Source organism: Tinamus guttatus, unplaced genomic scaffold (genome assembly GCF_059628265.1).
Source record: "Tinamus guttatus ecotype Peru unplaced genomic scaffold, ASM5962826v1 Tinamus_guttatus_pri_ptg000150l, whole genome shotgun sequence".
In the NCBI taxonomy this organism is placed as follows: Eukaryota; Metazoa; Chordata; class Aves; order Tinamiformes; family Tinamidae; genus Tinamus; species Tinamus guttatus.
In genome coordinates, this window is record NW_028288684.1 from 3907081 (window position 1) to 3932158 (window position 25078).

General features: G+C 36.5%; 1 protein-coding gene across 5 annotated transcripts in view; it reads right to left on the reverse strand.

The window, feature by feature from the left end:
- Positions 1 to 25078, reverse strand: part of NBEA (neurobeachin) — a 460133-nt gene that overhangs the window by 15913 nt on the left and 419142 nt on the right. For all 5 annotated transcript variants that reach the window (XM_088522208.1, XM_088522209.1, XM_088522210.1 and 2 more), the window contains 5 exons: positions 9900 to 9989; positions 8174 to 8366; positions 4996 to 5067; positions 2680 to 2835; positions 1601 to 1771 (listed from right to left, as the gene is read on the reverse strand). In XM_088522208.1, the coding sequence (XP_088378334.1) occupies positions 1601 to 1771; positions 2680 to 2835; positions 4996 to 5067; positions 8174 to 8366; positions 9900 to 9989 (682 nt within the window). The remainder of the gene's footprint in view (positions 1 to 1600; positions 1772 to 2679; positions 2836 to 4995; positions 5068 to 8173; positions 8367 to 9899; positions 9990 to 25078) is intronic.

A 25078-nucleotide genomic window follows, 5' to 3' on the forward strand; every position in this document is an offset into this window, starting at 1 on the left:
ATAGTAATAATGATGATTTGGCAATTTGGTCTTCAGCATGAGTAATAAATAATCTGATCATTATTTTAATGTTGGAGAGTTGAGCTATTAAACCTGGGATTCCAAAAAGTGCCACCTTCTCACATTCAGATGTCTCCATGATGACAAGAGAGTATCTGAACTAAAATATATCTGTCTCAAAAAAGAATGGGGATGATGTTTGTATCGGTTGGCCAAGAACTGCTAATGGCAAGGCTGCTCTAGTCCCTCACAGCCAAAGGAAGTACAAGCTCTCTTTTTTTTTTTTTTTTTTTGATTCTTAGCAAAGAAATTACCAACACTTATCATGAATCAAACATTCAATAAACATTTAGTAAGCAAAATACCACCCAGCTAAATAGGGTGCCCTGAAATGAAACTCTTCAGCCTGACTTTCTTCATATCTGAGAAATGAAAACATATATGTATACACATATATGGTTTTGTATTTTTCCCCTTCCATTTTTCTCTTGCAGAGAAGCAAAAGCAAGTCAAGTATACCAGTCTTGTTTCTATCTGTGTCCTCTCTGCTCTGGTTACACAAAAACAAGAGAAAATGAAAACATAATAAAATTACCGCTGCCAACAAATTAGCATAATATATATTTTGTTACTCATTAAAAAAAAAAAAGTTTCCTCTAAGACATGCAGTTGAAGAAAAACTTTCACTTAGATGTCTATAACTGAAATGTCTACAACTGCCTCCAGTCCACACTTGAACCAAAGATGAAATCTGATAGCGATGCTTACCCAAAGAGGCAATATCATTTTGCTGAGAACAATCATCACATTCAGTGTTTGAAAATCATGCTTTAAACAAAACTGTGCATAGATTAAGTTTTGTACAGAACAACTATAGTATATAGGTAAAAGCTCCTTTGTCTTTCTCAGTGCTCATATTTCTGTCTGAGGTGAAGGAACCTTATAAATTTCCATTGTACTTTAAGTCTCCTTCTTTATAAATTAATATTATTGTGTCCCCTTCTGTATACAAAGCATTGATAGCAAGTTCTCTGAAACTGAAATGTAAACTCTTCCTGACATTTTATCTTTTTCTATTTTTATTCAATCATGTTGCTTCTTCAAAGGTTTACTCGCTACAGAAAGACCTTTCTTAAATAGACTAACTTAATTCCAAGCTATATGAGACATTTCTTTTTTTGAGATGGCAAAGAGCTAAAACAGCATGTAGTATCACAAAAAGAAAAAGTTACGGACATTAAAGACAGAAACATTTATGGGGAAAGGAAAATCAGAAAATAGCGACATATGTCCTGTCACTTAGAGGCCAAAATACTTTTGTTCAAGTTTATGATGACATGATGCTATAAAAGTGATAAAATCAATTATGAATTAAAGAAATATTATTACTCTCTGTTACCATGAATGGGCTCTTAAAATATTTTTTGGCTAGTACTCAATGAATTATTTTATATGTGATACAATTTTTATAATACTTGCAATCTATAAGAGAAGTAATGAGTATATTTGGCAATATTTTTGAAGCTGGCAGAAAAATTCTAAAAACGAATAGGCACAAAAGTGGACTTCTCAGGAGGTGCTTTTAGCAGGATATACTTACTGCTATTTGGATTGTCACCGATAATATGATGTCGGCCACTCCAGTACCAAAGCAGCAATGTAGCATCACGAGAGCCAGACACGATGTAGCAATCACCACCAATATAGGACTCTGATCTGGCAAGGCAAGTAACGACATCCCAGTGGCCGAACACAATCTGAGTTAATTTGCCTGGAGGAAGTGTACAGTGATAAAAGTTCAATATTTCTTAATACCTGCAGCATATTGGTACATCTAAAATTAGCATTAAAAATATTCAGTTCAAATATATTCTCTTCCTAGTGTCCCTTAGAGTTCACTCTATAGTACAAGGCAAAAAAACAAAGATAAAATTAAAATATTTCTCTTTCCATATTCCTTTTGATGTTTATGCTCTGTGTCAGTCCATATCCCAAGCCTATTCTCTGATAAACAACTCAGTGCCCCAGGCAGTGAATATTAAATGGAATTTTTTCTCCATCAGTATTTTTAAATGGTGATAACATATTATTTGATGATTTCACTAATGATAAGCATGAGATAGAACACATATGAACTCTTCCATAAGGGTGATACATGAGTATATTAAAATATGCATATTTGTTTCTGTCAAGTGAAGGTTTACTAGGAACATCATCTCTTTCTAATATTGCAATCAGTTTTTAGTAATACACTAAATGACATCAGGCTAGGCTGTAAGACAAAGAAACAAAATATCAGTTACTGGTAGCAGGCCATGCACCATGCACCTTCCTTTCTTATTACATCAAATAAATTGAGATAAAATCAATACAGCCATTAAAATTTTGTAATAAAAGTTTTGATTCATCCTTTGATATAATCAGCTCTTTGGATATAAGCATGTATGATTTGGAAAGTTGCCAATAACAAAATCATATGCCTTCCAGTTTCATATTATCTCCTTCATCTTCAAAAAAAGCATCCGAAAGCTATTATAAGCCAATAATAATGAAGGATTTTCTAAACTGCCCCTTATTACTTTTTGAAGGGTAAGCATAGGCATTAGATATGGCATTAAGACAACCACTCATTTGTGACCTAACAACACACAAGAAATAGGTGGTTGTATTTAGAGTCACCTGTTTCTGTAGAATAGACTCGAAAGCTTTTGTCCCAGAAACCACAGATGAGAATGTAGCGATTATCTGCTGTGACCACAAAACAGTGTGCATTGATCTGGATGCTCTGATCCACAAGGTCTGTGATCTGCCGTTTGTTCACACCAGAGTTATTGGCTGTAACGAAATGCAAAACACATTTTACAAGTAAGTCATTCCAACACCTTCCTGTCATACACTTACAGGAGAAAATGAATACATTTAACTTTCAATGAACTGTGAATTTGCTGTTGACTAAGCATTTTGAATATGAACCTCTAGAGCTGTCTATGTGGGTGTCAGAAATAGGAAATTATTATGAGTTTCCTTGTTTTCCTTTGAATAAGACAAAAGATTTTACTGCAGATGACAATTTCTTAGTGCCTGATGCACTGCACAACATGTAGAAATATTTTAAGTGCTCTGCTGAGTACTCTCCAAAAAAAACAAATTAAACTATGATGGAAAGTAAAGAGATGGAGTGATGGTAATGGAAGTCCACTTAAATACCAAGTCAACAATAACAAAGTCTCAGAGAGTGAACTCTCCATGGCCACTACCTCTCCTAGGATTATATCCAACCTGTGCTGTGTGACAGGTGCAGATCCCCCTGCCCCACAGCTGCAGACACTTAATTGGATCAAAGACATAGAGATTCAGCTCATAAAGCTATTTAAATCGAATGTGTATTCTTAACCCTGCTTACTTATCAAGCAGGGAGCCAGGTCTCAAAAGATGTAATGTCATCTGGAAATCCTTCTCAGATTGAAGGAAAATGAAGGAATGGTCCTTGCAGAATCGAAACACCCTGACTGTTGTGAAATAGAGCTGTTAGAAGGACATAATCTGCTAATGTGCTTCTCACTCATCATGATGCAACAGAAAGAATTTTGCAATAAAGTATGATTTTGTTCCCTCTCACCTAATATTAACTTCTACAAGTTCAGAGAGTCTAAGCTAATTATCTAGGCTCCCTCTGTACTGACTGGAGAGAGACATCACCACACGTGGTAAGTCATCTCATCCTATAGAAGCTGTTGAGGTAAACTAGCTAACTCCAGCAGACAATTTCTCCATTAACTATGAAGGAAATCTAGACAATGGACTTCAGATTAACGAAGGTGAGGTAAAACCCACTCGAAAGAGATGGTTCTCCTACCAGTAAGAACAGAGTCCCTGCAGCTAATGCTCTGAAAGCCCTCTTTGTCCCTATTTTTAGTTTTTTGTTTAAATTGCTCATAATTGAATGAAATAACAAACTCAGTAACTAGTCCTGTTTTAAATTTGCTTATCGAAGCCAATACCAAGTTTATGCACATTCCAAGACCACAGTCTAAATTTCCATACCGACTCTGTACATATATCCACTGAAAAGTAATAAACAAAAAATTACCTAAATTTCCAGAAGAGGTGATACAATAGTCATGCCCTAGCTTTGGAGAGGAAAGTCTGAAGAGAAACCTATTGTTATTATACGAGCAAATGCAGCATCCAGGACAAGAAAGCTGACTCTCCTGAGATATCTGTATAGAAGTCTTTCAACCGTGAATACTGACAGAGAAAAGGTAACTTTTCATCTCAAGATGTTTAAAATGCCTTTTTTTTTCTCATTGATGCTTCAAAAATAGCTCTAAAAATATTGCCTATATATAATTCTGTCTCAGAAATACACCTCTTAGAGAACCCCAAATCAGATAGTCACGCTTAAAGAGAAATCATGATGGTTAGAAACACAGGTCCTACAGTCTCTTTTAATAGAATATTAACTCTTTTAGCAGATGCTTGTTTCTCAAAACACTTTACTTTCTCAAGCATACTTTATTTTAAATGAATCATTTAGCAATTTAAAAACAAATCTTTTTTATTAATTTAATAATATCTACTAAAAGAATCCTAATCACAAATTGGATGAAAATAATCTCAATCTGCCATGATAAATCTCAATCTGCAGTGACAGAGGCAGTACTACTGGTAAGAAAGGAAAATATGTGAGCTATGTCAGAGCCTCACCTTTTATTGTATTAATGCGAACTGATAAGAAAACAGAATTATAGATATGGGCTGTCAGTGTGACTTAATTGGTTATTTCTTCAGTAATACATATTTCTTAGTAAGAAATAGTACTCATGTAATTCTTCCAACATCAATCCCTAATGCTTTTAATTCTCCAGGGCTGACAAGAATAAACATTTTCCTATGTTCTGTGTTAAATGAAGCACAATATACAAATGTAGCTTTATCAATAATTCTTGAAAATGCTCTTTTCAATTATTTCACTACATTTTCATCTTGACATACCAATTAATGGATCCATTTCGATGGGAAGATGATGGGCTTGATCCAAAGAATATCCTGGGGCTCCCCGAAGGCCTACAAATGAAAGGAAGAATAAAGTACATGGTAACCTTGTTGCCTGAAAATTTTATATGATTTTTTGGCTTTAAAACCGTGCTGTGGGGTTGTTATATCCCCAAAATATGTAACTTCTTGCTCCTTATATCTTTTAAGACTTCTTCCTCTGTGTTAATTATTTGCTCATGTAACTATAAATGTATAAATATGACAGTTCATTTTGATTTCTGTTGCCACTAATAATTCAAAACATAATTGGACTAAATTCACAACTATCTATTTCTTATGTAGAGAAAACTGTAAGTGACAAACTCAGAAACTCAAGAGCTTTCCTGAGATTTATCTAGAGAGTTTTAAGCTTGGTAATTGTGGACTGCAGTAAATTTTCCAGAACTATTCCTATTTAGCTCTATGCTGAGCAGTCTTTAAGCTCTTCTAAATTGCATTTTGATGCTATTCACTTTCAAGTACAGACAGAGCATTGCTTTGCCTTTTCTTAGGACCTGCCTCATTGTATAAGTCACAGTGATGACTGTTGAAAACACAGTTCTTGTCAAGAAAAGCCATGTTGCACAAGATAATAATCGTCATTTTCTGCTATGGCAATAGATGTCTAGAGGAGTTAAAAGAACATAGAACCTATAGATAGCCCAGCCAGGTTAAAAAAATCACAGAATCACAGCAAATGTCTTCTCTAGAGGTTTCCCTTCCGTAGCTTCTTGCTTCTTTCAAAATCAAGCCAATCAGGGACAGATTTTTACTGACATTAGACTCATTTAATTCTGCTGTGAGCTGGCTATGTAAATGTTCTTTTCTGTATATAAACTCTTACAGAAAGACAAAGCTATACACACAACCTACAGCAGTAAAAGAATTCTGTGTCAGGTTTCTGCAGTACACTGTGTACAGGTTTCTGCCAATGAATATATCATTTCAGCTAGAATTGTGATTTATTAACATAGTATTACTATACTTTTTGGAAACTTATACTCTGTCCTGGATTAACCTCTTGAAAAATAAAAGACACTGTCAGGTAGAATATAAAAGGTAAAATCATCATCAGAATTAATTTTGATTTGAACTGAACAGTTTCACTTTCCTGTCTGTTTCCCATATTATATACTCAGAAAGTACTCATCTTTCTTAAATAAATGGTGTAAAATATAGGTTCATGGTTGATTCACAACGTGAATTCTGCATGTCTGCAGTGTGGCTTATGTTTTATGCAGGTTTATCAGGAAAACTAAAAGCCAACAGTCATGTGCATCACAAAGACCTACAAGATTTCTACGGAACTACTTGACTCCATTAACACCATATTTAAAGAAAATCCATGAGAAACCCAAGAAATCCAGGCTACTGTGGTACTAGTGACCTTGATTCCTTCTCAGTGTAGAAATAAGTAGAAATTAGGGTGCTCCATCAGTCCCACAGACCTGATGAGAACGTGGTAGTCATTTATTAAATGAGCTTCCTAACAAACTGAAGAGATATGAACAATAGGGCCTACTGAGAGGGACAGAGTACTTGGGCTGCACCTCTGAAAAATCCAGAGGAACTCATTAAGGATTAGTATTAATCAGCCAACCTTGGTCAAAAGAGTATTAAAATATCATGGGCCTCTACCTCTTGTATCTTTGAGTAATTTCTGACACTGGACTCTTTATCAAGGATACTGTTATGAATTATGCAAAAAAAGGGGGTGGGTTCCTTTTTTTTTTTTTTCTACAGAGTCTTATTTTAATGAAACAGACTAAACATGTTCTAGTGCAGTTGCCCATGATGGAGTATCATCAATCAATGGATTTACAAAAGAGAATTTGATAACCTGCTCTGTTCACTGCAGCGCCATGTAAGATCTATGAACTCAGTTTATAAACACAGAATTCTGAATAAATGTTAAATTTTAATACTTACGTTAACATTATGCTAAACGTCCTAAATAAAACCGTCCTAAAATGCTTACAGCTGTAAGCATTAGCTTTACCTACTCTGATATGCCTCTAATGGAGGCAGATAAAGGAATTCCCATTCATTCCTCCCGTTACTGATTGCATTGCTTGTAATATGAGGCTGTGGTCAGCCTTGTACATAAAACGTGGGATCTACGTCACCTGACTTTAACCATTTACTGAGGAGATGTCTACATTCAAGCTAGTTAAATCCCGAGTTAATCTGGAATCCCTTCTGCTGGAGGTAGATCAAGCCACATCTCCCAAATCCCACTCCAGAAGGACCCACTTCTCTTCATGAGGGGGTCTCCCATGCTGTAAAGAGGGGAGGATGTTTCTTTTTTTCCCCTGGTCCCTCTAAAATTCCCAAATCAGGTACTTAGTTACACTCACTAACAAGAGTGTTGTTTTGCACACCTGCAAGAAACTTTTGATAACTTTCCATATGCTGCAGCAAAAGGGCCATCACAGCTGCAAGTGTCCTTAGAAAATGTCACCAAGCAAAACCCATTTGTGAGCAGTGCAGTAGCTCATGGCTTCACCATTGCTACTAAGCAGCACCTACATGCCCAGAGGAGGAGAGTGGCCAAACCTTCGCTGCATGGAGAGAAGCAAGCAGAAGAGCCAGAAGGGATATTTAGGATGACCCCATGGAACGGGCTTTCGGAAGGGAATAAGTGAGTTTCTCTTCAGAAAAATTTCTGTTCAGTGTCCAGATACTTAATCTTGTTTAGGGTCCCACTTTACTTTCCAGTGACCCAGGGGAGGGCTTATGACAAGCTTCTAAGCAGACCTGAAATCCCTCTCAAATAGCAGGCAGTGATGCCCACCGTCTGTGCACTCCTGAAGCCAGGAACATACTAATATAGACTGTGTCAAGAACTGCATCTCCCTCCTGAAAAACATTATATCAAAGGCTGATTCTGATGTAACCACAAATCGATCGGCTGCCATGGTGATGTGCTGCTGCTGTTAGGGAGAACGTTCCTAGGAATGACACCTGAGAAAACACAACCCTTGGTTATTCGACACAAACCAAAATAAACAGTACATTTCCTATGCATTCGTGTACATTTGAGGGAGTGAGATTAACCCATATCTAGCTGAATTCCGCTTGATAGTGCACTGTTAAGATCCTTAAACTAGATTTAAGTGCACCTGTGAGAACCTACCTACTGTGTTGTGCCATCGATTCACTGCAAAAAGTCTGCTGCAAGTGACGGTTACCACGGCAGGAATGGTGAGGTGGGGGAGCGTGTTGGCTGCCACGTGCGTGACAGGGGAATTTGATGGAAATTTCAGCACCATTATGACATCCTGCTGCATCTGATCTTTAAACATGAGTGGACTCTGTGGAAGGAAACACTGTTGAGTAGAAAGGAGAAGAGAGCAGAAGAGAACAGAAGGGATAACACAATTAGTGAGGAGGTCGGAGGGAAAACAAGGTTAAAAAGCAGGCAAGCACGAGCACGTACAGGGCGAACAACACTACCTGCGCATCTAAACACGTGGCATGGGAGAGCAAAATTAGAAGCTATTATTGGATCATTACAGGAGGATAAGCAGAGAACGGGTATGATAGGGGACCACTAGGTTATCATTACAGGGTTCAAAATGACCATGCGTCATTAAATAGCATTAATTAATAGCATAACCAAATGTAAAATGATAGAGCAGATAACATTCGTACAAATTAGATACGAGTTAAATAAAGAAGTCAAACAATCTATATCATAAATATAAAAGCTATAAAGTATAATGACTTCAAAATAGATGTTGAGAGGTATAACTCATAGGTATTTAATTTTCTTTAATGACCTTCTAATATGAAATGCAAAAGTTCTAAACATAAGCTATCAATTTAGTTCCATGTAAACTGTGCACTTATTAGGGAGTCTATAATTATAACTCTCTGTGTTGATTCTACTGGTGACAGGTTTTTACAAAGGCAACACTGTTACATAAACGGTATATACACAGTTTTCAATGTTATCTTTCTCAGCCTTTGGTATAAGAAATAGAATTCTTTCCAGAAGTACAAATAATCCTTCATTTTCTTCACCACTTTAGATTTTTAGCATAAATATATTATCTATATCCTAAGAATGTAAAATAAATATTATGTATGTTTGACATCTAACATTAATTAAAGAAACATAGCCAAACTAGCACTTCCAGCTCAGCTCACATTTCCACAATGTGCAGCTATAGGATAATTTCCTTGTGGACAGATAAAATAATTACAATTACTGCATGTATTACTGTTGATTTGCAAAACTAAAGAGAAAAAGTCTGGTTTTAAGCATTTAATCAAAGGCACAGAGGGGCACAGAGATCTGTCTCTTCCAGTCGGGCTGCCTAATGTAATTCTTTGCAAGAAGCACACAAAAGAATGTGTTGGGGACAAATTTTGAAGTTCAAATTGAAATTAGAAATACTCGTGTGCTCCCAGGGGATGAGTGGACGGATGTCAGCGTGATTTGAACAACAATACTTCATTTCTGTCAAATACCAGGTTCATAATTCTATCCCTAACGATGCATCCTTTAAACCAAAACATGTTTGCTGTAAGAAAAGCCTGCAGCCTTTCCTATTTCTGCAAGAAATTCCTTGCAGAAATGAGAATGTAAATATGTACATACCAAGTACATGGTTAAGGAAACAGTGCCATTTCATAGATTATTAGTCAGGCAGAGTCATGATTATAGGAAGATGAAGCTATTCCAACTTCCACCTTGTTCTGCTGGAGCATCGTAAGCTACTTCCACAAAGAGAAGGAACTACAGTGATCCGGGGGCGAGGGGGCATTAAAAGCGTTGTTTAAATGGGTATTTTATGACCTATCCCGGCTCCTCGGGTTGAGAGGAAATGAATTCCCAGGCAGCAGTTATGTCTCACCAGGTGCATGGCAGAGCTCCGCGGCGGATGGGGCTCAATGAGCAACTGCGATGGCGTCTGTCCAAAGTTGTGTATCTGCGTCTCCATGGCCTGCGGGGAGGGAGAGCGACTGTCATGAGCAATCTGCATCACGGAGAGAGGTCAGCGCGCTGTGTGACAATGCGAGCGCAGCCCAAGTCAGCCATGAAAAAAGTCCCGAAAATTCACCCGGTGCTCTCCTCCCAGGCTGCAGACTCATCCAAGTGTTAGTATTTTGTAGACAAGCTTGGCTTCTCCTTTCAAGCATGCTTCAGTTAACCAACTAACCGCTCTCCCTGCCGGGAACGGGGGTTACACGTGAAAATGTTAACCTGTGAGGACATGCACTTCGTAGCCGGAGCGAGGGTTTTGCGTTAAAGAGTAGGCGTATACCTTAACAAAGTTGTTTGTGAGGAGGAAAGTATGAGGATCTCTAATAAAATAAGCCTCTGGAATCTTAAATCAGGGGAAAGAAAAGCAAAGGGAGAAATAAAATTCATGGACAAAGAATAATAAAAACAAAACAATTACTATTTCAGCAACACCATTAACAGGTTAAAGTGAGAAATGCCAAAAATGAATCCTGCCACGGCACACCCAGACTACTGTAAAAATCTACTCAAGCAGTATTCATTCACTGAATACTTATTTTAAATAAATTTTAAGTAAATCTTTTTTTTTTTTCTTTTTCCCGTGGTGTTTTGGGCATCATAATTCAGAACTGGAAGCTTAGCAATTTCATTTTTTTCTACTTTTGGAATAAATACAGAGTAATTTGATAGGGAGTCCACAAACTGAGATGGTGCAACTACTCAAATGGTTCATTAGAAACAAAACTGTATTTAAGATACAGTTTTATAATATTGCTATTATATTGTTATTTTAATCACAATACTGTTTAAGAACATGGCTTGTCACAATTTCAGTCCATCTTGTAAAATCCAACAAAAGCATCCGTGTAAAAATAAAGTGGCAGATTCTGAAATGCACTACGCCTTGTGTGCTATTTATACACTGTACCCTGCACTACTGACCCTTAATATTTTTCTTGTAAGTCCTATGAATTTTTCATTTGCTACCACACAACCAACATGAAAAGAAAAGAAAAGAAACATGACTACCTTGGAAAAGGCTGTTATTTCTTTCAGATATAAAATGGTAAGAAGTACAATAACAACTTTAGAATACAGAAGTTCTCTTTCAATCTACTTATTTTGTAATTTCTACAAGGTAGTTTGTATTTCTCCTCCACTTCACAGCATAGATGCAAGAACAGATGTTACAGAGACATTTCCTAACAGGTCACCAATGTTTGCCAATATTGATGCCCCAGATTGACAAGTATATAATAGGATACCACAAACATTTAACAAAATAGGAAGCTAATAAGAATGCAAAGTCTACTAAAAACACTGGAGGACTTTCCACAGATTGCAACCCTAGTACATTTGATGATGTAATTATTTTGGAGTGATTTCTGCCTTATGGACTAATTCGGCGTGGACTTTATTCTCAAAGCCACAGAGTGTTCTCGAGAATTGGTGATCATCTCAGTTTTTATTAACATCATCTTCCTTACACCTTAAATGGTCAAACATGTTTTGTTTGTAATTAAAATCAAAATAGTAATTTTACATGTTATCTTTGTGGGTGTATGTGTGTGCATGCACACACATCCCTACAGCATATATCTGAATTCAGAAAGCACATAAATAGCATCTCTTTGCATTCTATACAGATAAACATTTTCTATATGTCTATTACTCTATAACTGATTTTCTTGGTGGAAGGGAGGGAAGGTACCTACCCTTGTCTGTGAATCCGTTTTTAAAATAACAAACACTAAAATCAATAATATCAGGCACTGGATGATGTATGCTTTGACACAGACCTGCCAATAATATTTTGAGGAAAGTAATTTCCATCTCTTTTTTTTTTCCAAATAATTACCAAGGTTATTCCCTTAATTTCTAGAAAAAAAAAAATCTGTGTGAAAATAAGGGCGTAAATGGTATTTGGCAGCATTCCTGAACAAAAATAACCCAGGTCTTCCTTTATCATTACAATGTCCTCCACTGTACCATTAAAATGTTTACAATGTTCTCATAAATGATACTTCTGTTTTCTTGCAGGCACACTGGAATGAATTATTGCACTTTTTTAAGTGCAGCCCAATTCTAATTTACACATATACTTTCAAGTCCAGTCTTGACAAATCCTGATTGTTTGGCTATAAATTCTGTACGCATAAACTTGACTGGCTTTTCCTCCCAGTTCAGGGCGATTTATGACAGTAACAGGGGTTGAGAGAGAAAAGCAGAACACTAGAAGAAACCAGCATGAATTTTTCACATGAGGAGGAATGGACACCTAAACCATAACTGTCAAAAGGAAATGCTTCTTGACAGTTGAAGATGTCCTGCTAAATACTAACCTACATTATGTGCTTACACTTTTAAGCATTTTAGTTAATGCCAAGTCCTTCTGTAATCAGAATAAATGCGGAATCAAGACAGGGATATTTATTATTTTGGCTGGCTTGCACTTATAAAGTTGACTCCCCTGTACCCAACCTTTCTGTGATTAGTAACATTATTTTATTTCTTCCAAGAAATCCCTTCATAAAAATGACAATTCTTGGAAGTTTTAAGGAAACTGGACAACATGAAAAAATAGTCATAAAAATACCTGTAATAACATTCAACTACTGCAATGAGAGCAGAGTTTGCACAACACAGCTGTGCACAGCTACAACTATTATTTTTCTCTGGCTCTCAAAATACTTACAAAGGATAGAAAATCTCTGCCAAACTTGCATAGGAGGTAAACAAGTGCACACAGAGTGACTGGCCCAAGGGTCTTCTCACTGCTGTGCCCTACCAGATCACTTGACACAAAATGGAAAGGAAATACAGAACAGACCTGTGAATAATAATGTAATGCACTGAGTTGTTTATAAGGGCACTGTTGCTGCATGTGAAATTAATCTGCGAACTGCTAAACGTACACATTTCTTCCTGAACTGTGTACCATCATACTTTAGATTTCCTTAATGGTCTTAAAAATTTCCTTCTAATTAATCAATTTATTTTCTCCCATCAGATCTTGAGTATTCTTGGCAAAAAGTGCTACAGCACTCTCTGAAGCCTAGACTAGCACATTCTAGTCAATTTAATATCCATTTTAATAAAATTTATTCTTATTTCACCTTCAAATGCCTTTCGTATAGAAACAATATAAGGTTGGAAAGCAGTAGCTGCCAGATTTAATGCTTTTGGAACAGCAAAATGGCAATTATACTAGTTTTCACTTTCTTAATAAGGTATTGCAAAAAAGCTATTTAGTGGGCTGATTTGAGATTCCCTACTGTTTTTACTACACATAAAATGAGATTTGTACTCCAGACTCTTTAGGGAGTATTTGTTAGAATATGATCACGGGTTGCAGAAAGATAAAATGAGTCTCAGCATATTATTTGATAATGGTAGGTCAGAATAAGGAAAGAAAGAGAGCTGCTAACTTGCTGGCAATTCCAAGTTTAAAATGTATTCATCTCCAATATCCTCACTTATGCAAATAAGAAAATACACCCTCATAACGCTTAATATTGGCCATTTAAAAATAGCATTCAGAGGTTCACATTACATGTTTTTATATATTTCACATAATAAATAAATACAGAAAATCAGACAGTGTGATGAATGATACCAATCTTAGCTACAGTAAGTGATACCTTAAATGCAATAAATATTGCTCAAAGGCAGTAAACTTTTGGATTCCAACTGTTATGCTTAACAACAGACTGCACATTCACAGGGATGCCGGGAGGCTCCTCTGCAACCTGTAGGATCAGTTGTTAGTGTCACCTTCCTGAGGAACGGGGAGTCAAATGTGTCTGCTTCGCTCATAAGGCAGTCTACTAAATTATTTCTTTTCTGCTTTTCAGTGCATGGAAAGAAGTCAGTCACTAAGTAAGCAATCTACTTCTTTAGGTTTTAGAAGAAAGCTGCTTCTTAATGCTCAAAGCAATGTTGCCAGTCGCAAGCAGTGCAACTCAACAGCAGCAGGTGTCTTGAGCAGAAGAGCTGGTCAGTCCTGATCTAAATGAAAATGCTAAAATTGACTTGTATGAAACAGCACAAAAGGGAAGATTTCTTTTGCTCTTCGGTATACCTTTGCTAAAGGTATAAGCCATGAAGCAGTTTATTCTTCAGAAAATTTGTTCTTGTGCTTGTTCTTTGGAGATGCAAGTAAAATCACAGAGGAAGTGATTAATAGTCTGTCACTTTCGGAAACCCCTCCTTTGCTCAGAGACACAGGGTGCCTACATAACACAAGAAACGAGAAAACCGGAATACTTGAACTTTGTGTCATGAAGGAATTTCTGAAAATGGACTGCCTTTGAGATAATAAGACAATATTTTTACTTTTATGTAAATATTTATTTAGAGTTTTGTTATTTATCTTCACTGAATACTGTCAAAATAAGTAAACTATCTAAAATATATATTACCTAGGTTTCTTTATATTGTTATACTGCCATTGTTATAACCAGCCTTTTAACTGTTAATTCCCCTCACACTGATGCATGACCCATAATTTTGCCCTCTAAGATCTATTTACTCCTGCAGTGAACCACACTTAGGTTTTTCTGCAATCCTTTTTCCCATGTGTGTGATGATGGAGCCCAGGGAGGAACCAAAGCCTACGCACATTTCAGAAATACCCAACGCTGAGATATTCATTCAAATCTGCCTTCCATGGAAGCTCATTTCATTTTTGTGTTCAAGTGAATAGAGGAATTCTTAATGTGCTCTCCTGCGTAGGCAGCCAGCACGCTTAACAGCCCCCAGCGCTGCCTTCTCCAGAGCAAACGTGATTGACAGCCCTTTGGTGGGGAGCATAAGCAGCTTGAAAATGTTATTGTTTTGTACTAACGGTGTGAGATATTGCTTTTTTATTTGCATCTACAGCTGTTAAATGGCATCAATATCTTCAGGACTTTTGATAAGTTAGGTTACGAATATTGATTTCCATTTTATTATTGTATATTTGGAGGAAAGAAGAACTGTGGCTTAAAGACAAGCAATGACTCAACTAGTCTGGAGGCTTCGCTACAGTCGGTTATTTAATCAGGATACACAAGGGACGGATAGATGGGCATGGAAATGGATATTCTCTGCAGGTCACTACTTTATTAATTTAACAACAGAGAGGGGCAATCTCAAGCCCCTTCCTCTCACAGGAGCGATCTCACTAGGTCCAGGGTACAATTAAATGGTTTGTCTTCAGAACACCAATAGCTCAGAGCTGACCTCCAGCCCAGAGTCAGTCCACCCATTAATATTTTTCTCATTCCCCTGTGAAAAGAAATTGTACTACAAAAGCAATAAGAAGGTGAAACTTAAGATCTTCCTTTACAAAGATGTGTCACATCAGTGATCTTATTTGTCTCTTGGAGTGTTGCACCTTGGCTTTCACCTTTACTGTATTAAGCTTTATAATCTTCTGTTATTAAATTACTTAATTGTGATACCCTAATCCTTCTTTCTCCCATTCTTGGGCCTGATAGTCCGTAAAAATCTTTTAAACATTCTGTCAGCTTAATCTTAAAAAATGTATTTAGTTAAAGATGCTGAAAACAGAAAACAAATTCAATATATCTCTCAAACAGAAACAGAGAGGGTAAAGCCAAAATAACATAAAGATATCCATCCCACGGCCTGTGCAAGCTGGGTTGGGAAAGTCCATCCATTTTTCAGGCACATTCTCATGTGTGAGCAAGGTTCTGGGCACAAATACTTCCTTTTTCATCTTATAAATTGACCATTCCCCTGAAAATCTTGGAAAAAATCCTGATACTAAGAGTACTAGGAATACTTTCAAGGAGTGAAATGCTGGCCTCTCTTCCTAAAGAGAAGGGAAGGGAAAAAAAAATCCCCTGCAGTCTGTATTCCTCTTCCAACTCTGCCTGGAACAATGGAGTTTACTACTGATATAATGAAATTCTGCCATTAAATTACAGTAAAAATTACAATAAACTCCATTATGCACTACAGGAGGAAGGGTTTTACCTCCTAATTCCTCTGACAAAGTCTGTGTTATTATAGGGGCTTCTCAGTTCATCACTTTCTTTTTATAGTTAGCAGCAATAATTCTTAAAAGTATGGGTTTTGTTCTCAACTCCTGGCAATTTCGGTATTTTGGCTTCCCTGCTGATTGACTGCATGCAAGGCAGACAGAGAGAGTCCCATTGCTTGTGGAGTCACTGCTGTGCAAAACTCCGAACACAGGCTGGAACTGAATAAAGTCATGCATATTTTTATTTACAATTCCATTCTTCTTTTTTTTCATTTTTCATACAAAGAATTTTTTTTACTATTCTAATTTTATGTCATTATTTTCTTTGGTTAAACTATTGTATTTCTTATGCTGATGTTTGTAATAATTTCTGTCCCATACAGACTGGTAACATTTACTGAAACTCTTGTGTGTTCATTGATGTCATGCCAAATGAAATCATTGCTCTGTCATCATCCTCCCAAATCTGTATTAAGTTTATAAAAGAAAACGTTGTTCTTTGATCATTAAGTTGCTGAGTACAATACATTAGAAGAGATTTTAGTGCTAAGTTACTTTTGTGAGAGATGTAATAGCATGATACAATAATTCATTAAATATGTAGCCTCATGTCAAGAATTGTTAAGACTTTGAAGGTTGGTCTATCAGATTTTTTTTTAATTTTTAGATGATTGATAATTGCCCTGAAATAATTTTCCTATTAGACACAGGCATAGCCTTTCCATAATAGACAACCTTAGAAACATAGATTCCTCTCAATCTGATGAGCAATTTTATCTTTTTCTGAAGACATTCCCTCACTACTTTTGAAAATATTTAATTGTTGGGGTCTTTTATTAAATGATAAATATTTGAGGCGACTGACCGAAATCACTTCTTATCACCCAAATTGTACACATGTCAGGAAGTACTCCAATATCTCCTTTTCATTACTCCCAACACCATGTAATATATAGTTACATTCAAAAGGCTATATGGACAAAAGCTCTACGTGATTCGTTGGGTGAGAGCCAGTCCAGTATCTGGTGTAAATCTATGAAATCAACTTCTCCACGACATCTTGATTCTGCAATGCAAATTACAAAAAAAGGTACAACATAGAATTTCTTGATATTGCTCCTTTATAGTACTCCTTCATGTGACGGTCATCAACACATCTCAATACCCAGAACTGCAGCTATGTCCTACCTAGTATTTGCAAACCAAACCAATTCTGTTGCCTCAATGTGCCTCCTGTTGTGCAGGCCCTGTTAGTACCTCACTTCTAGCTCTTTGAAAGATCTTGCTAAAAATATTATCTTCTCTTCTGCCCAAATTGCTTCCTTCTTCCTTAGTTTGTCTTCAATTCCAAATTCCATGAAATTCAAGTTATTATTATTATTACCAAAACTTCCTGTTAATCTACCTTCGCCCGTATCATCTTTTTAATTTCTTTTTTTCAACCACTTCGGTCCTAAGCTCATCATACTTCTCACTTCCTGCCACTTCTGCCTAGATGTTTTTGTTCTTAAGTCAAGCATTCCCATTTCTCTCCTTGATGTCATCTTCTAAATATTTTTTTTCTGTTTTGCATGAGAAATACCACCTAGGATGCTGAAATACTAATTTATAGTTTTAGATCGTTAGGATGGAAAATACATTTTGTTAAAACTGAGGAAATTCAAATGCATTTTCTCCAATAATGAAAGATTATTTTAAGGTTTTTCTAAAGCAGAGAATCATCTTATACATTTGCTTGAATATCTATATGCATAAAAGTAGAAAAAAAGTCCTCTGAATTTTTAAATGTTGCTTCTCTTTTGGCTAGAAGCACTGAAGACTTCAAAGGTCTAAAAAAAAAGAGGAAGAAAAGGAAGAAAAAATTATATGAAAACTGTCATTAGCATCCCTTAGTTGGCAGTCACTAAAATTTACAGGCTTTCTAAAAAAACACGGCTGCTGTCTGGGATGCTACAATTGTTTCCACATGTGAAAGGCAGTGAGCAGCAGCCAGAAAGCCTGAAGTTTCAGTTGTGCTGGGCTAAAAAATGCCTGCAGTGTTTTTCAAAATAACACTCACTGCATTTAGAAACCTGCTAAATTTTACAGACAGAAGTATTTTTTTAAAAACAGAATTGATGATGTAGAAATTCCTAGCCATATTATATCATATCATATCACAATGAATTCACTAATGAAGAAGAAGCTAAACAGTCAAGCTTACGAAGTCCCATAAAGCTCTGGAAAACTGCAAATGTTGTTTCTCTGCATTAATGACCATCCCAAGAGCTCTCTGTTGTGATAGCAATTCCTTGACTACTTTTATGAGGTTCCCATGCTGCCTCCCTAGCTCTTTCCCCACCTCCTCCTCCTGTGTCAAGACCTCCAGATGTCCTTGCTGTCCTCTTTTCCCATCTCTTCATTCACCTGGATTCTCATGCTCTCACTGAGCCTTTCCTTTCTCTCTCTCCCCACAAGAAGACAAGAGTTGTGTGCATGCACATGCATTAAACGCATGCCGGAATTGATCTGAGTAAAAATTAGAGATATTTTTGTCTTCTCTTTTTATTTAAAAACAACTTTAAAATTCTTTTCACAATGAAGCATCAGTGATTGTTAAATGCTGACCAGAACTCAGGGTTGAAAGCAGAAGCTACTCATGTTGCAGTGGTGAGGACACTGCTTACATTCCTCCAAACATAAAGCTGGTATCTGGATACTATCTATAAGTAGAAATGCTACAAAATAATGAAAATCTTCAGTTGTTTTTCCTCTCCATTGAGACGCAGTGAGGAATAAACTTCTACTGCTCACTCCTAGGGAAAGAGCCCTGGAACAACCCCTCACCTGGACAAACCAGGCAAACTCAGTCAGGACTGAGTCTGTGCTTATTCTGTGGGATCAGGGAGAAACCGGCTCCTTCTGACAGCCTCCCTGGCTTGCAGGCCACAAGCCGGGGTGCCAAAAGCTCAGAGGAGCCGGGAGAGCCCGGCCTTGCTGTTGTTTGAATGGCACACGGGGAAGAACTAGCCAGGCTGGGAATAAAAAACAAGCACCAGAGGCTTTTTAAGTGCTTTAGGGAGTAATTGGGAGCAGAGCCAAGGAAGTAGCATTGGGCTACGTCCCATCAGGGAAGCTGAGGTCATCTGAATCAGGCTCTGCTTCTTGCACGTTAGTGAAATTTTACTGTGTGCTACTAGAGGGGAGAATTTGTTGGGGACCACATCAGGTATAATACCATTTATTAGCTCCTTTTTGCCTTTGGTTTTGTTTAAGACACTGTATATGTTTTTAATTGTCCTTTTTAGGAGCACAGAGGCCTTTCAGCATTGGCATCCTATCCATAAAAATGCAACAGTAATATCAGCAGGAGGTTTCATTGAGACTTTGAAACTTCACCCACTCTTTTCTAATTATTTTTTTTTCTTGGTGCTTAAGAGCTTTAACAGTGCATGCTTACAGCTGGTTTCAACTATACTTTTTTATTTTAAAAGCTGAATTGTGAGCTTTAAAAATTCACAGTTAAATACTTTAAAATCAACCATAAATGTAAAGTTTCTGCATGACAAGTTTATTTGGGAAGGGAATGACCGTTTAGAACATAAAAGTTCTTAAATCCCTCTACCTCTTTTCTTATCTTTCTTTCAATCCATCAACTGAATTTTTCTATTAAATAAAAAAAAGCCTCACATTATTTCCTTAGTTTAATTTGGCTTCTTCAGTCTACATTTCTCTCCTGAATACTGTCCTTTTTCTATCTTGGGAAATTCTCATGCATTTGCATGAATAAACTTTTTTTTTTATTACAAAAAAAAATCACACAGTAATATATTTTATGCAAAACTGACAAAAATTGGCAAAATAAGAAACAAAAAAAAAAAGAAGGTGAAGATTCAGGCTAGTGTCTACTATCACTTGGTTTAAGTTATATGTGATTGCTTTGGTAGCAGGAAATACATTAAGCTAGGGCCCTGGATAGTAATCTATACGTGGTACCTGCTCAGCACATAAACTGACTCCATTTTTTTTCACCTATTTAATGACTTATTCTATTTAAATCAGTACAGGAGCACATATTCCATTTTCCAGGCAGATGGATCTGAACAAATAACTTTAAAATTCTAAGTTGACATTATTGAAAATTTCCACCCATAATATACCAGTGCTAAAAACAAATTCCTACAGAAACTATTAATTTATCAAAATCTAATAAATGATAAAAATAGCCAAAAATAAAAAAGAAGCTATGACTTATGATAGAAGTTAATGTAAAAATAATGGGCACAGCCTGATGCAGAACTACTGTCAAAGTAGCTGAGTTCATGCTATGCTCATGGCTATTTCCTTAATGGAAAAGTCTCAGATTTTCAATCTGCCTTAGAGTGCACATTCTTCCTGACAGTGAGTTTTCTAGAGTTTGCCCATTCTGCTTTGAAATGACCCAGACAATGAGGCTTTTAAAAGTTCTCTTAAGAGATTTATACAGTCCAGCAGCACATAGACTATCGGAAACTCCTTCTGACACTAAGCCTAAATTTTCCTTTCCGAATCTGATCCCATGGCTGCTAGTTAAACTGGTACCAGTCCAGCATTTCCCTATCTCAGTTGGCATGAGCAACTCTCCATATTCCTGGATTTCTGCTACATGTCCTCTTTCACTCCATTATTTCTTGTCAGCTCTTGAAATTCTGCTCACAAATCAGGCTTCTCTATCCTCTCATCGCTAGGATGCTATTTTTGAGAGTTCACTCAAAACTTTCTAGTAAAAAAGCATACAGAATAGGATACAGTGTTCAGAAAGAAGTTCGGCCAAAACATGAGAGAAAGAGGGTCTATTAGCAACTGTTCATATCTCAGGGCAATTTGGCCAGTAGTTGACAACAGTTCAGATGATCACAAGTACGTAATCTTTTGAACTAACGGGACACTGCAGTCTTCTGATGCAGGGAAAAAAAAAAATGAAGGTACAGAATCAGGTCTATGGATTATTATTTTAGTGGAAAATAAATATTACTAATAGCTAAACTAGTGAGTAATCTCTACTGCCAGAAGAAGGATAACTTGCACATGTTTCAAAAAGCCATTACCAAGAAAATACATTCCATATTTATTCCTACTTATTTTACTATTAAGAACATACCCTGTAGGAAAAAAGAAAAAAGAAGGAACGAAAAGCAGAAAAACAGAGAAGCAAACAACAGAACAGGCCTTCTGAAATCTTGCAGCAATAAAAGAGGAAAGGGCACTTAATCATTAAAGAATGTATTTTAGCTGTGACCTTTCTTCTTCTGGTTTATTATTGAAATAAAACATGATCACTGAAAACATTTTATAATGTTTGGAATGCAGAACAGACTCAGTAAATTGAAGTATATAATATCCATATTTTATTCTTCGCTTGTTTTATAAATACAAAATTAGAAAAAAATAAAATGTGAGCTTGGGTTCAACATCTGCCTGGTCACGAAAAAGTAATAGCACAGTTCACAAATAGTATCTTTCCTTGCTAATGAAATAAAATGTATTCGGTTAAGAATGTGGTGATCTTAAATTAGAATTTTTCTTTTTGTTCCCTCTCAATTTAGTGGCAAAACTCTAATGAAGATGTGCCTTTTTGCCTTATGAATAATTACTGTAGGTGTACTGAATGGAAAGCAAATGCTGGATTCTCTCTTTGCTCTCAGCCTCATCTTCCTCTCACAAATCCTCTGGCTTGTAGCCATCCTAAGAAGGTGCTTGGAGATTCACAAAGCACATGCCCTTTACTACAAATGTAGTGGTAATGATGAGGCTCCCAACATCTGCCAGCCTTTAATTTATCCACTGCGGGACACATGAACTATCTCCAAAACCAGGCAAATCTTCAAAACCAAAAGCTAAAAAGGGACTGACAGGGCAGCAGGCAAAATGTACATACAGAAGGGTGAGTCACATACAGTGTTTGTGAAGCTGTGGTGAAATTTCATTTTTGGAAATAGGTTACACTGCTAGCTTTAAAATAAATGTCCTCAGTTATTTTCAGAGAGTTTAGCTTACGAAGAAATAATTATGTTTGGATTATTTCCCAGAACACATTCTTCAAAACTTCACTTTGCTCTTGACATAAATTGAAAACAATAATATAGATATACTGTACACAGGCTTCAACATGGCATTAAAGAGGCACATTATCAATATGTTTAAAACATTTAGAAAGCTCAGATTCGCATCTTTCTAACTGAATGAGTAGATGCTTATACTGAGTAATATCTGTTCCAATAAACTGATGTGTATGAAATGTTTTGAATAATAGATAATTTATGCCGAGGTAATGACAATGTAATATAAGTGAAATCTGTGCTAATAGGAAAGCAAGCCCCTTCCAGCTATTTCTGTTACAATCATCAGCAGCAATTTTCACCCCATATCCCTCTCACTCATACAAAATATTACTTTAGGGGCATGTTAAAATGCTTCTTGCTATTTTCAAAAAACAGTAATTAGTACCTGCCAGCCATATGGAGAAAAACAAAATAAAGAGACACTAAAGAAGAAACATTCGCATACAAGACTTATATTTTTCATATTCGTGCATTTAAAAGAGAGCAGTTGTGGTTAATGATGAGCTCTGTAGAGGGCCAAAATACTAAACTCACTTTGGGTATCTAACAGGTTTATGAAAACTGGTCAAACAATTTATTCCAAATAATACTCAGTGAAGATTGAGACATCTTCTGGGCTATGAATCATTCAAAAATTCATCCTAGAACTCCTTTGATGAATTAATTATCTGAAATATTTATCTAATAGATTGCGTGAAGACTTGTCAGCTAAGAAGGAAGTTATCCGCAGTTCTTCACAGTTGGTCATATACATCAGGTGGCAGGGCTTAGGTCTGTCTGGATGGCGAACTTTTTAATCAGAAATATCACAGAAAACAAATAAATCTCGCACTTCCTTGCATGTCATTTTGCAAAAATTCGTTAAACTGCTGAGAACTGTGCATTTTTTTGACTACCTGAAGATTCTGGATTCTTATGAGCGTATAATACCATGATACAGGAATTAGACCACAATCAGTTCAGCACTTCTATCCATTAAATTATTTCCTACATTTTACCTGACAACCTCCAAAACATTAATTTACTGGATATATGATGCTCAAACATTAATTGTAGTTAGATTTCAACAAATTTCAACTTTGTACTTAGTTTTTAACAACGGTGTAAGGATTTTTTTCATCTCAAATTCTGGGTACCAGATTACAATTTCGATTCCCCATCATAAATAGCGTGTTACGTAGGGCAGGAGCTCACAAAAAGTTATTTTGTTGTAAAACTGGAAGCATATGAAAAATGTTTCAACTGTTTTCTGGCAGAATAAGAAACAAGTAGCCCATGTTACTTTCAAAATAAAAGCCAATATATTTGCAATTCCTGTGTGATTATTGACCTGATGCAATTTATTCTAATTCTATTTTGAATATTCTAATTTAAGGTGTCTCCTTTTGTATTCACTGCCCTCCATAAGAATCTTTACATAGAGGAATGATCTTCTTTTGTCCTCAAAAAATCCCTGCAGTTTGATCGACGCAGCTATCAAAACAAAGTAAATGCAAATAAAGACTCTTCTCTTTCCATTTACCAGGAGAGGAGAATGAGCTCTGAAACTCAGTCTGGAAAGATATAAAATTGATTATACACACAGACACTTCCAGACTGAAATGTAAGAATCTAGTTAGTTTTCTGTTCATAATCTCTCCACACATGCAGAATATACTCATGGGCAAACAAAAACACTGCAAACTAATTAAGGTATTTTTCTAAGAAGCTGGGTATCAATTCAGAAAAAATTAAAAATCCTGCTTTGTGTGCCTGGAAAACATTCAGCAATGAAGGAAATGTAGAGCTCTTGACAAAAACCAACAGAATCCCTGCATACATTTCTCAAAGAAGAAAAGAGCCCTTACCATATAGGAAAATAATTTCAATTTTGTTTAAAGCGTTTTCTTGAATGGCTCTTTTTGCTATGCAGATTCCTTCAATTAATTTCTAAAGAAGGGGACAACAATGCTACTTGCAGTTTGCTGTTATTTCCCAACTATCCATATTCACGTCTAACTGTTCCTAGAGAGGAAGCTGAGACCGTCCCTTGTATGGAGGCAATTAAGCACAACCGAACGTGCACTTGGCCACTGCTGTGGGTACAATTCAATCAAGCAGATCCATAGGGGTGGTTTTGATATTCTTGTCACATCAAAGAAACACAGCACAGAGAGAGAGAAAAAAAGATCTAACAAGTTAAAAATGAAATAAGAATAAATAAGGAATAACTCTAAGCAAGAGCAAGAACAAGCATGTGGTCGCAAAGACTTACATTACCTTGAAAGTGTTATATAGTGCTATTAGGATAGCATGTTAATTTTTTCCTCATAAATTTTCCAGGTTCAGCCACCAGGGAAAGGCTAGCATTTCAGCTCCCTTTGTTAAAGATATATCTATCTTGCTGAGTCTTGACAGCCCTATCATGTCAGCCCTCTGTAGTAGCAAAGAGAGTTTCAGCAAGAAGGGGGAGAAGAAAAAAAAAAGGAAAAAAAAAGAAAAAAAAAGAAAAGAAGTGAAAACTGATGTGATCTACTCTGCTTCCTGTGGGCATATTTCACTATAGCAGATCCAGAGGGATGCTTTGTTATTCCTGTCAGATCAAAGAAAGAGATAACAGAAGAAAATATAATAGGAAAAATAAAACCCAGAAATGAGGGTAACCGAAAAGCACTGCAAGACTACCACATCATTATGACTTTTCACATCATTTAAATATGCTAAATATCAAGTCCCCGCCAAAGAAATAAATATTGCATAGGCCATATGCTTTGTCTGCCGCCAGCAAAACCGGCCAGCTAGGATTACTTGACGGGCGCAGCACCTGACTGTCAAACACCAGCCATTTTAATCATTTTTCAATTTGCTGCGTGAGTTGCAAGCGCGCTCAGGTATTTTGACAGGTGGCTGTTTGGAACAAATATCTGCGCCCAGTCGCTTCCCACCGGTTTGCTCTTCCGAACCCTGGCAATTCCTGCCGGAATGACGGGGCCATGAGCGCTGGTCAAGCCAGCAGCAGAG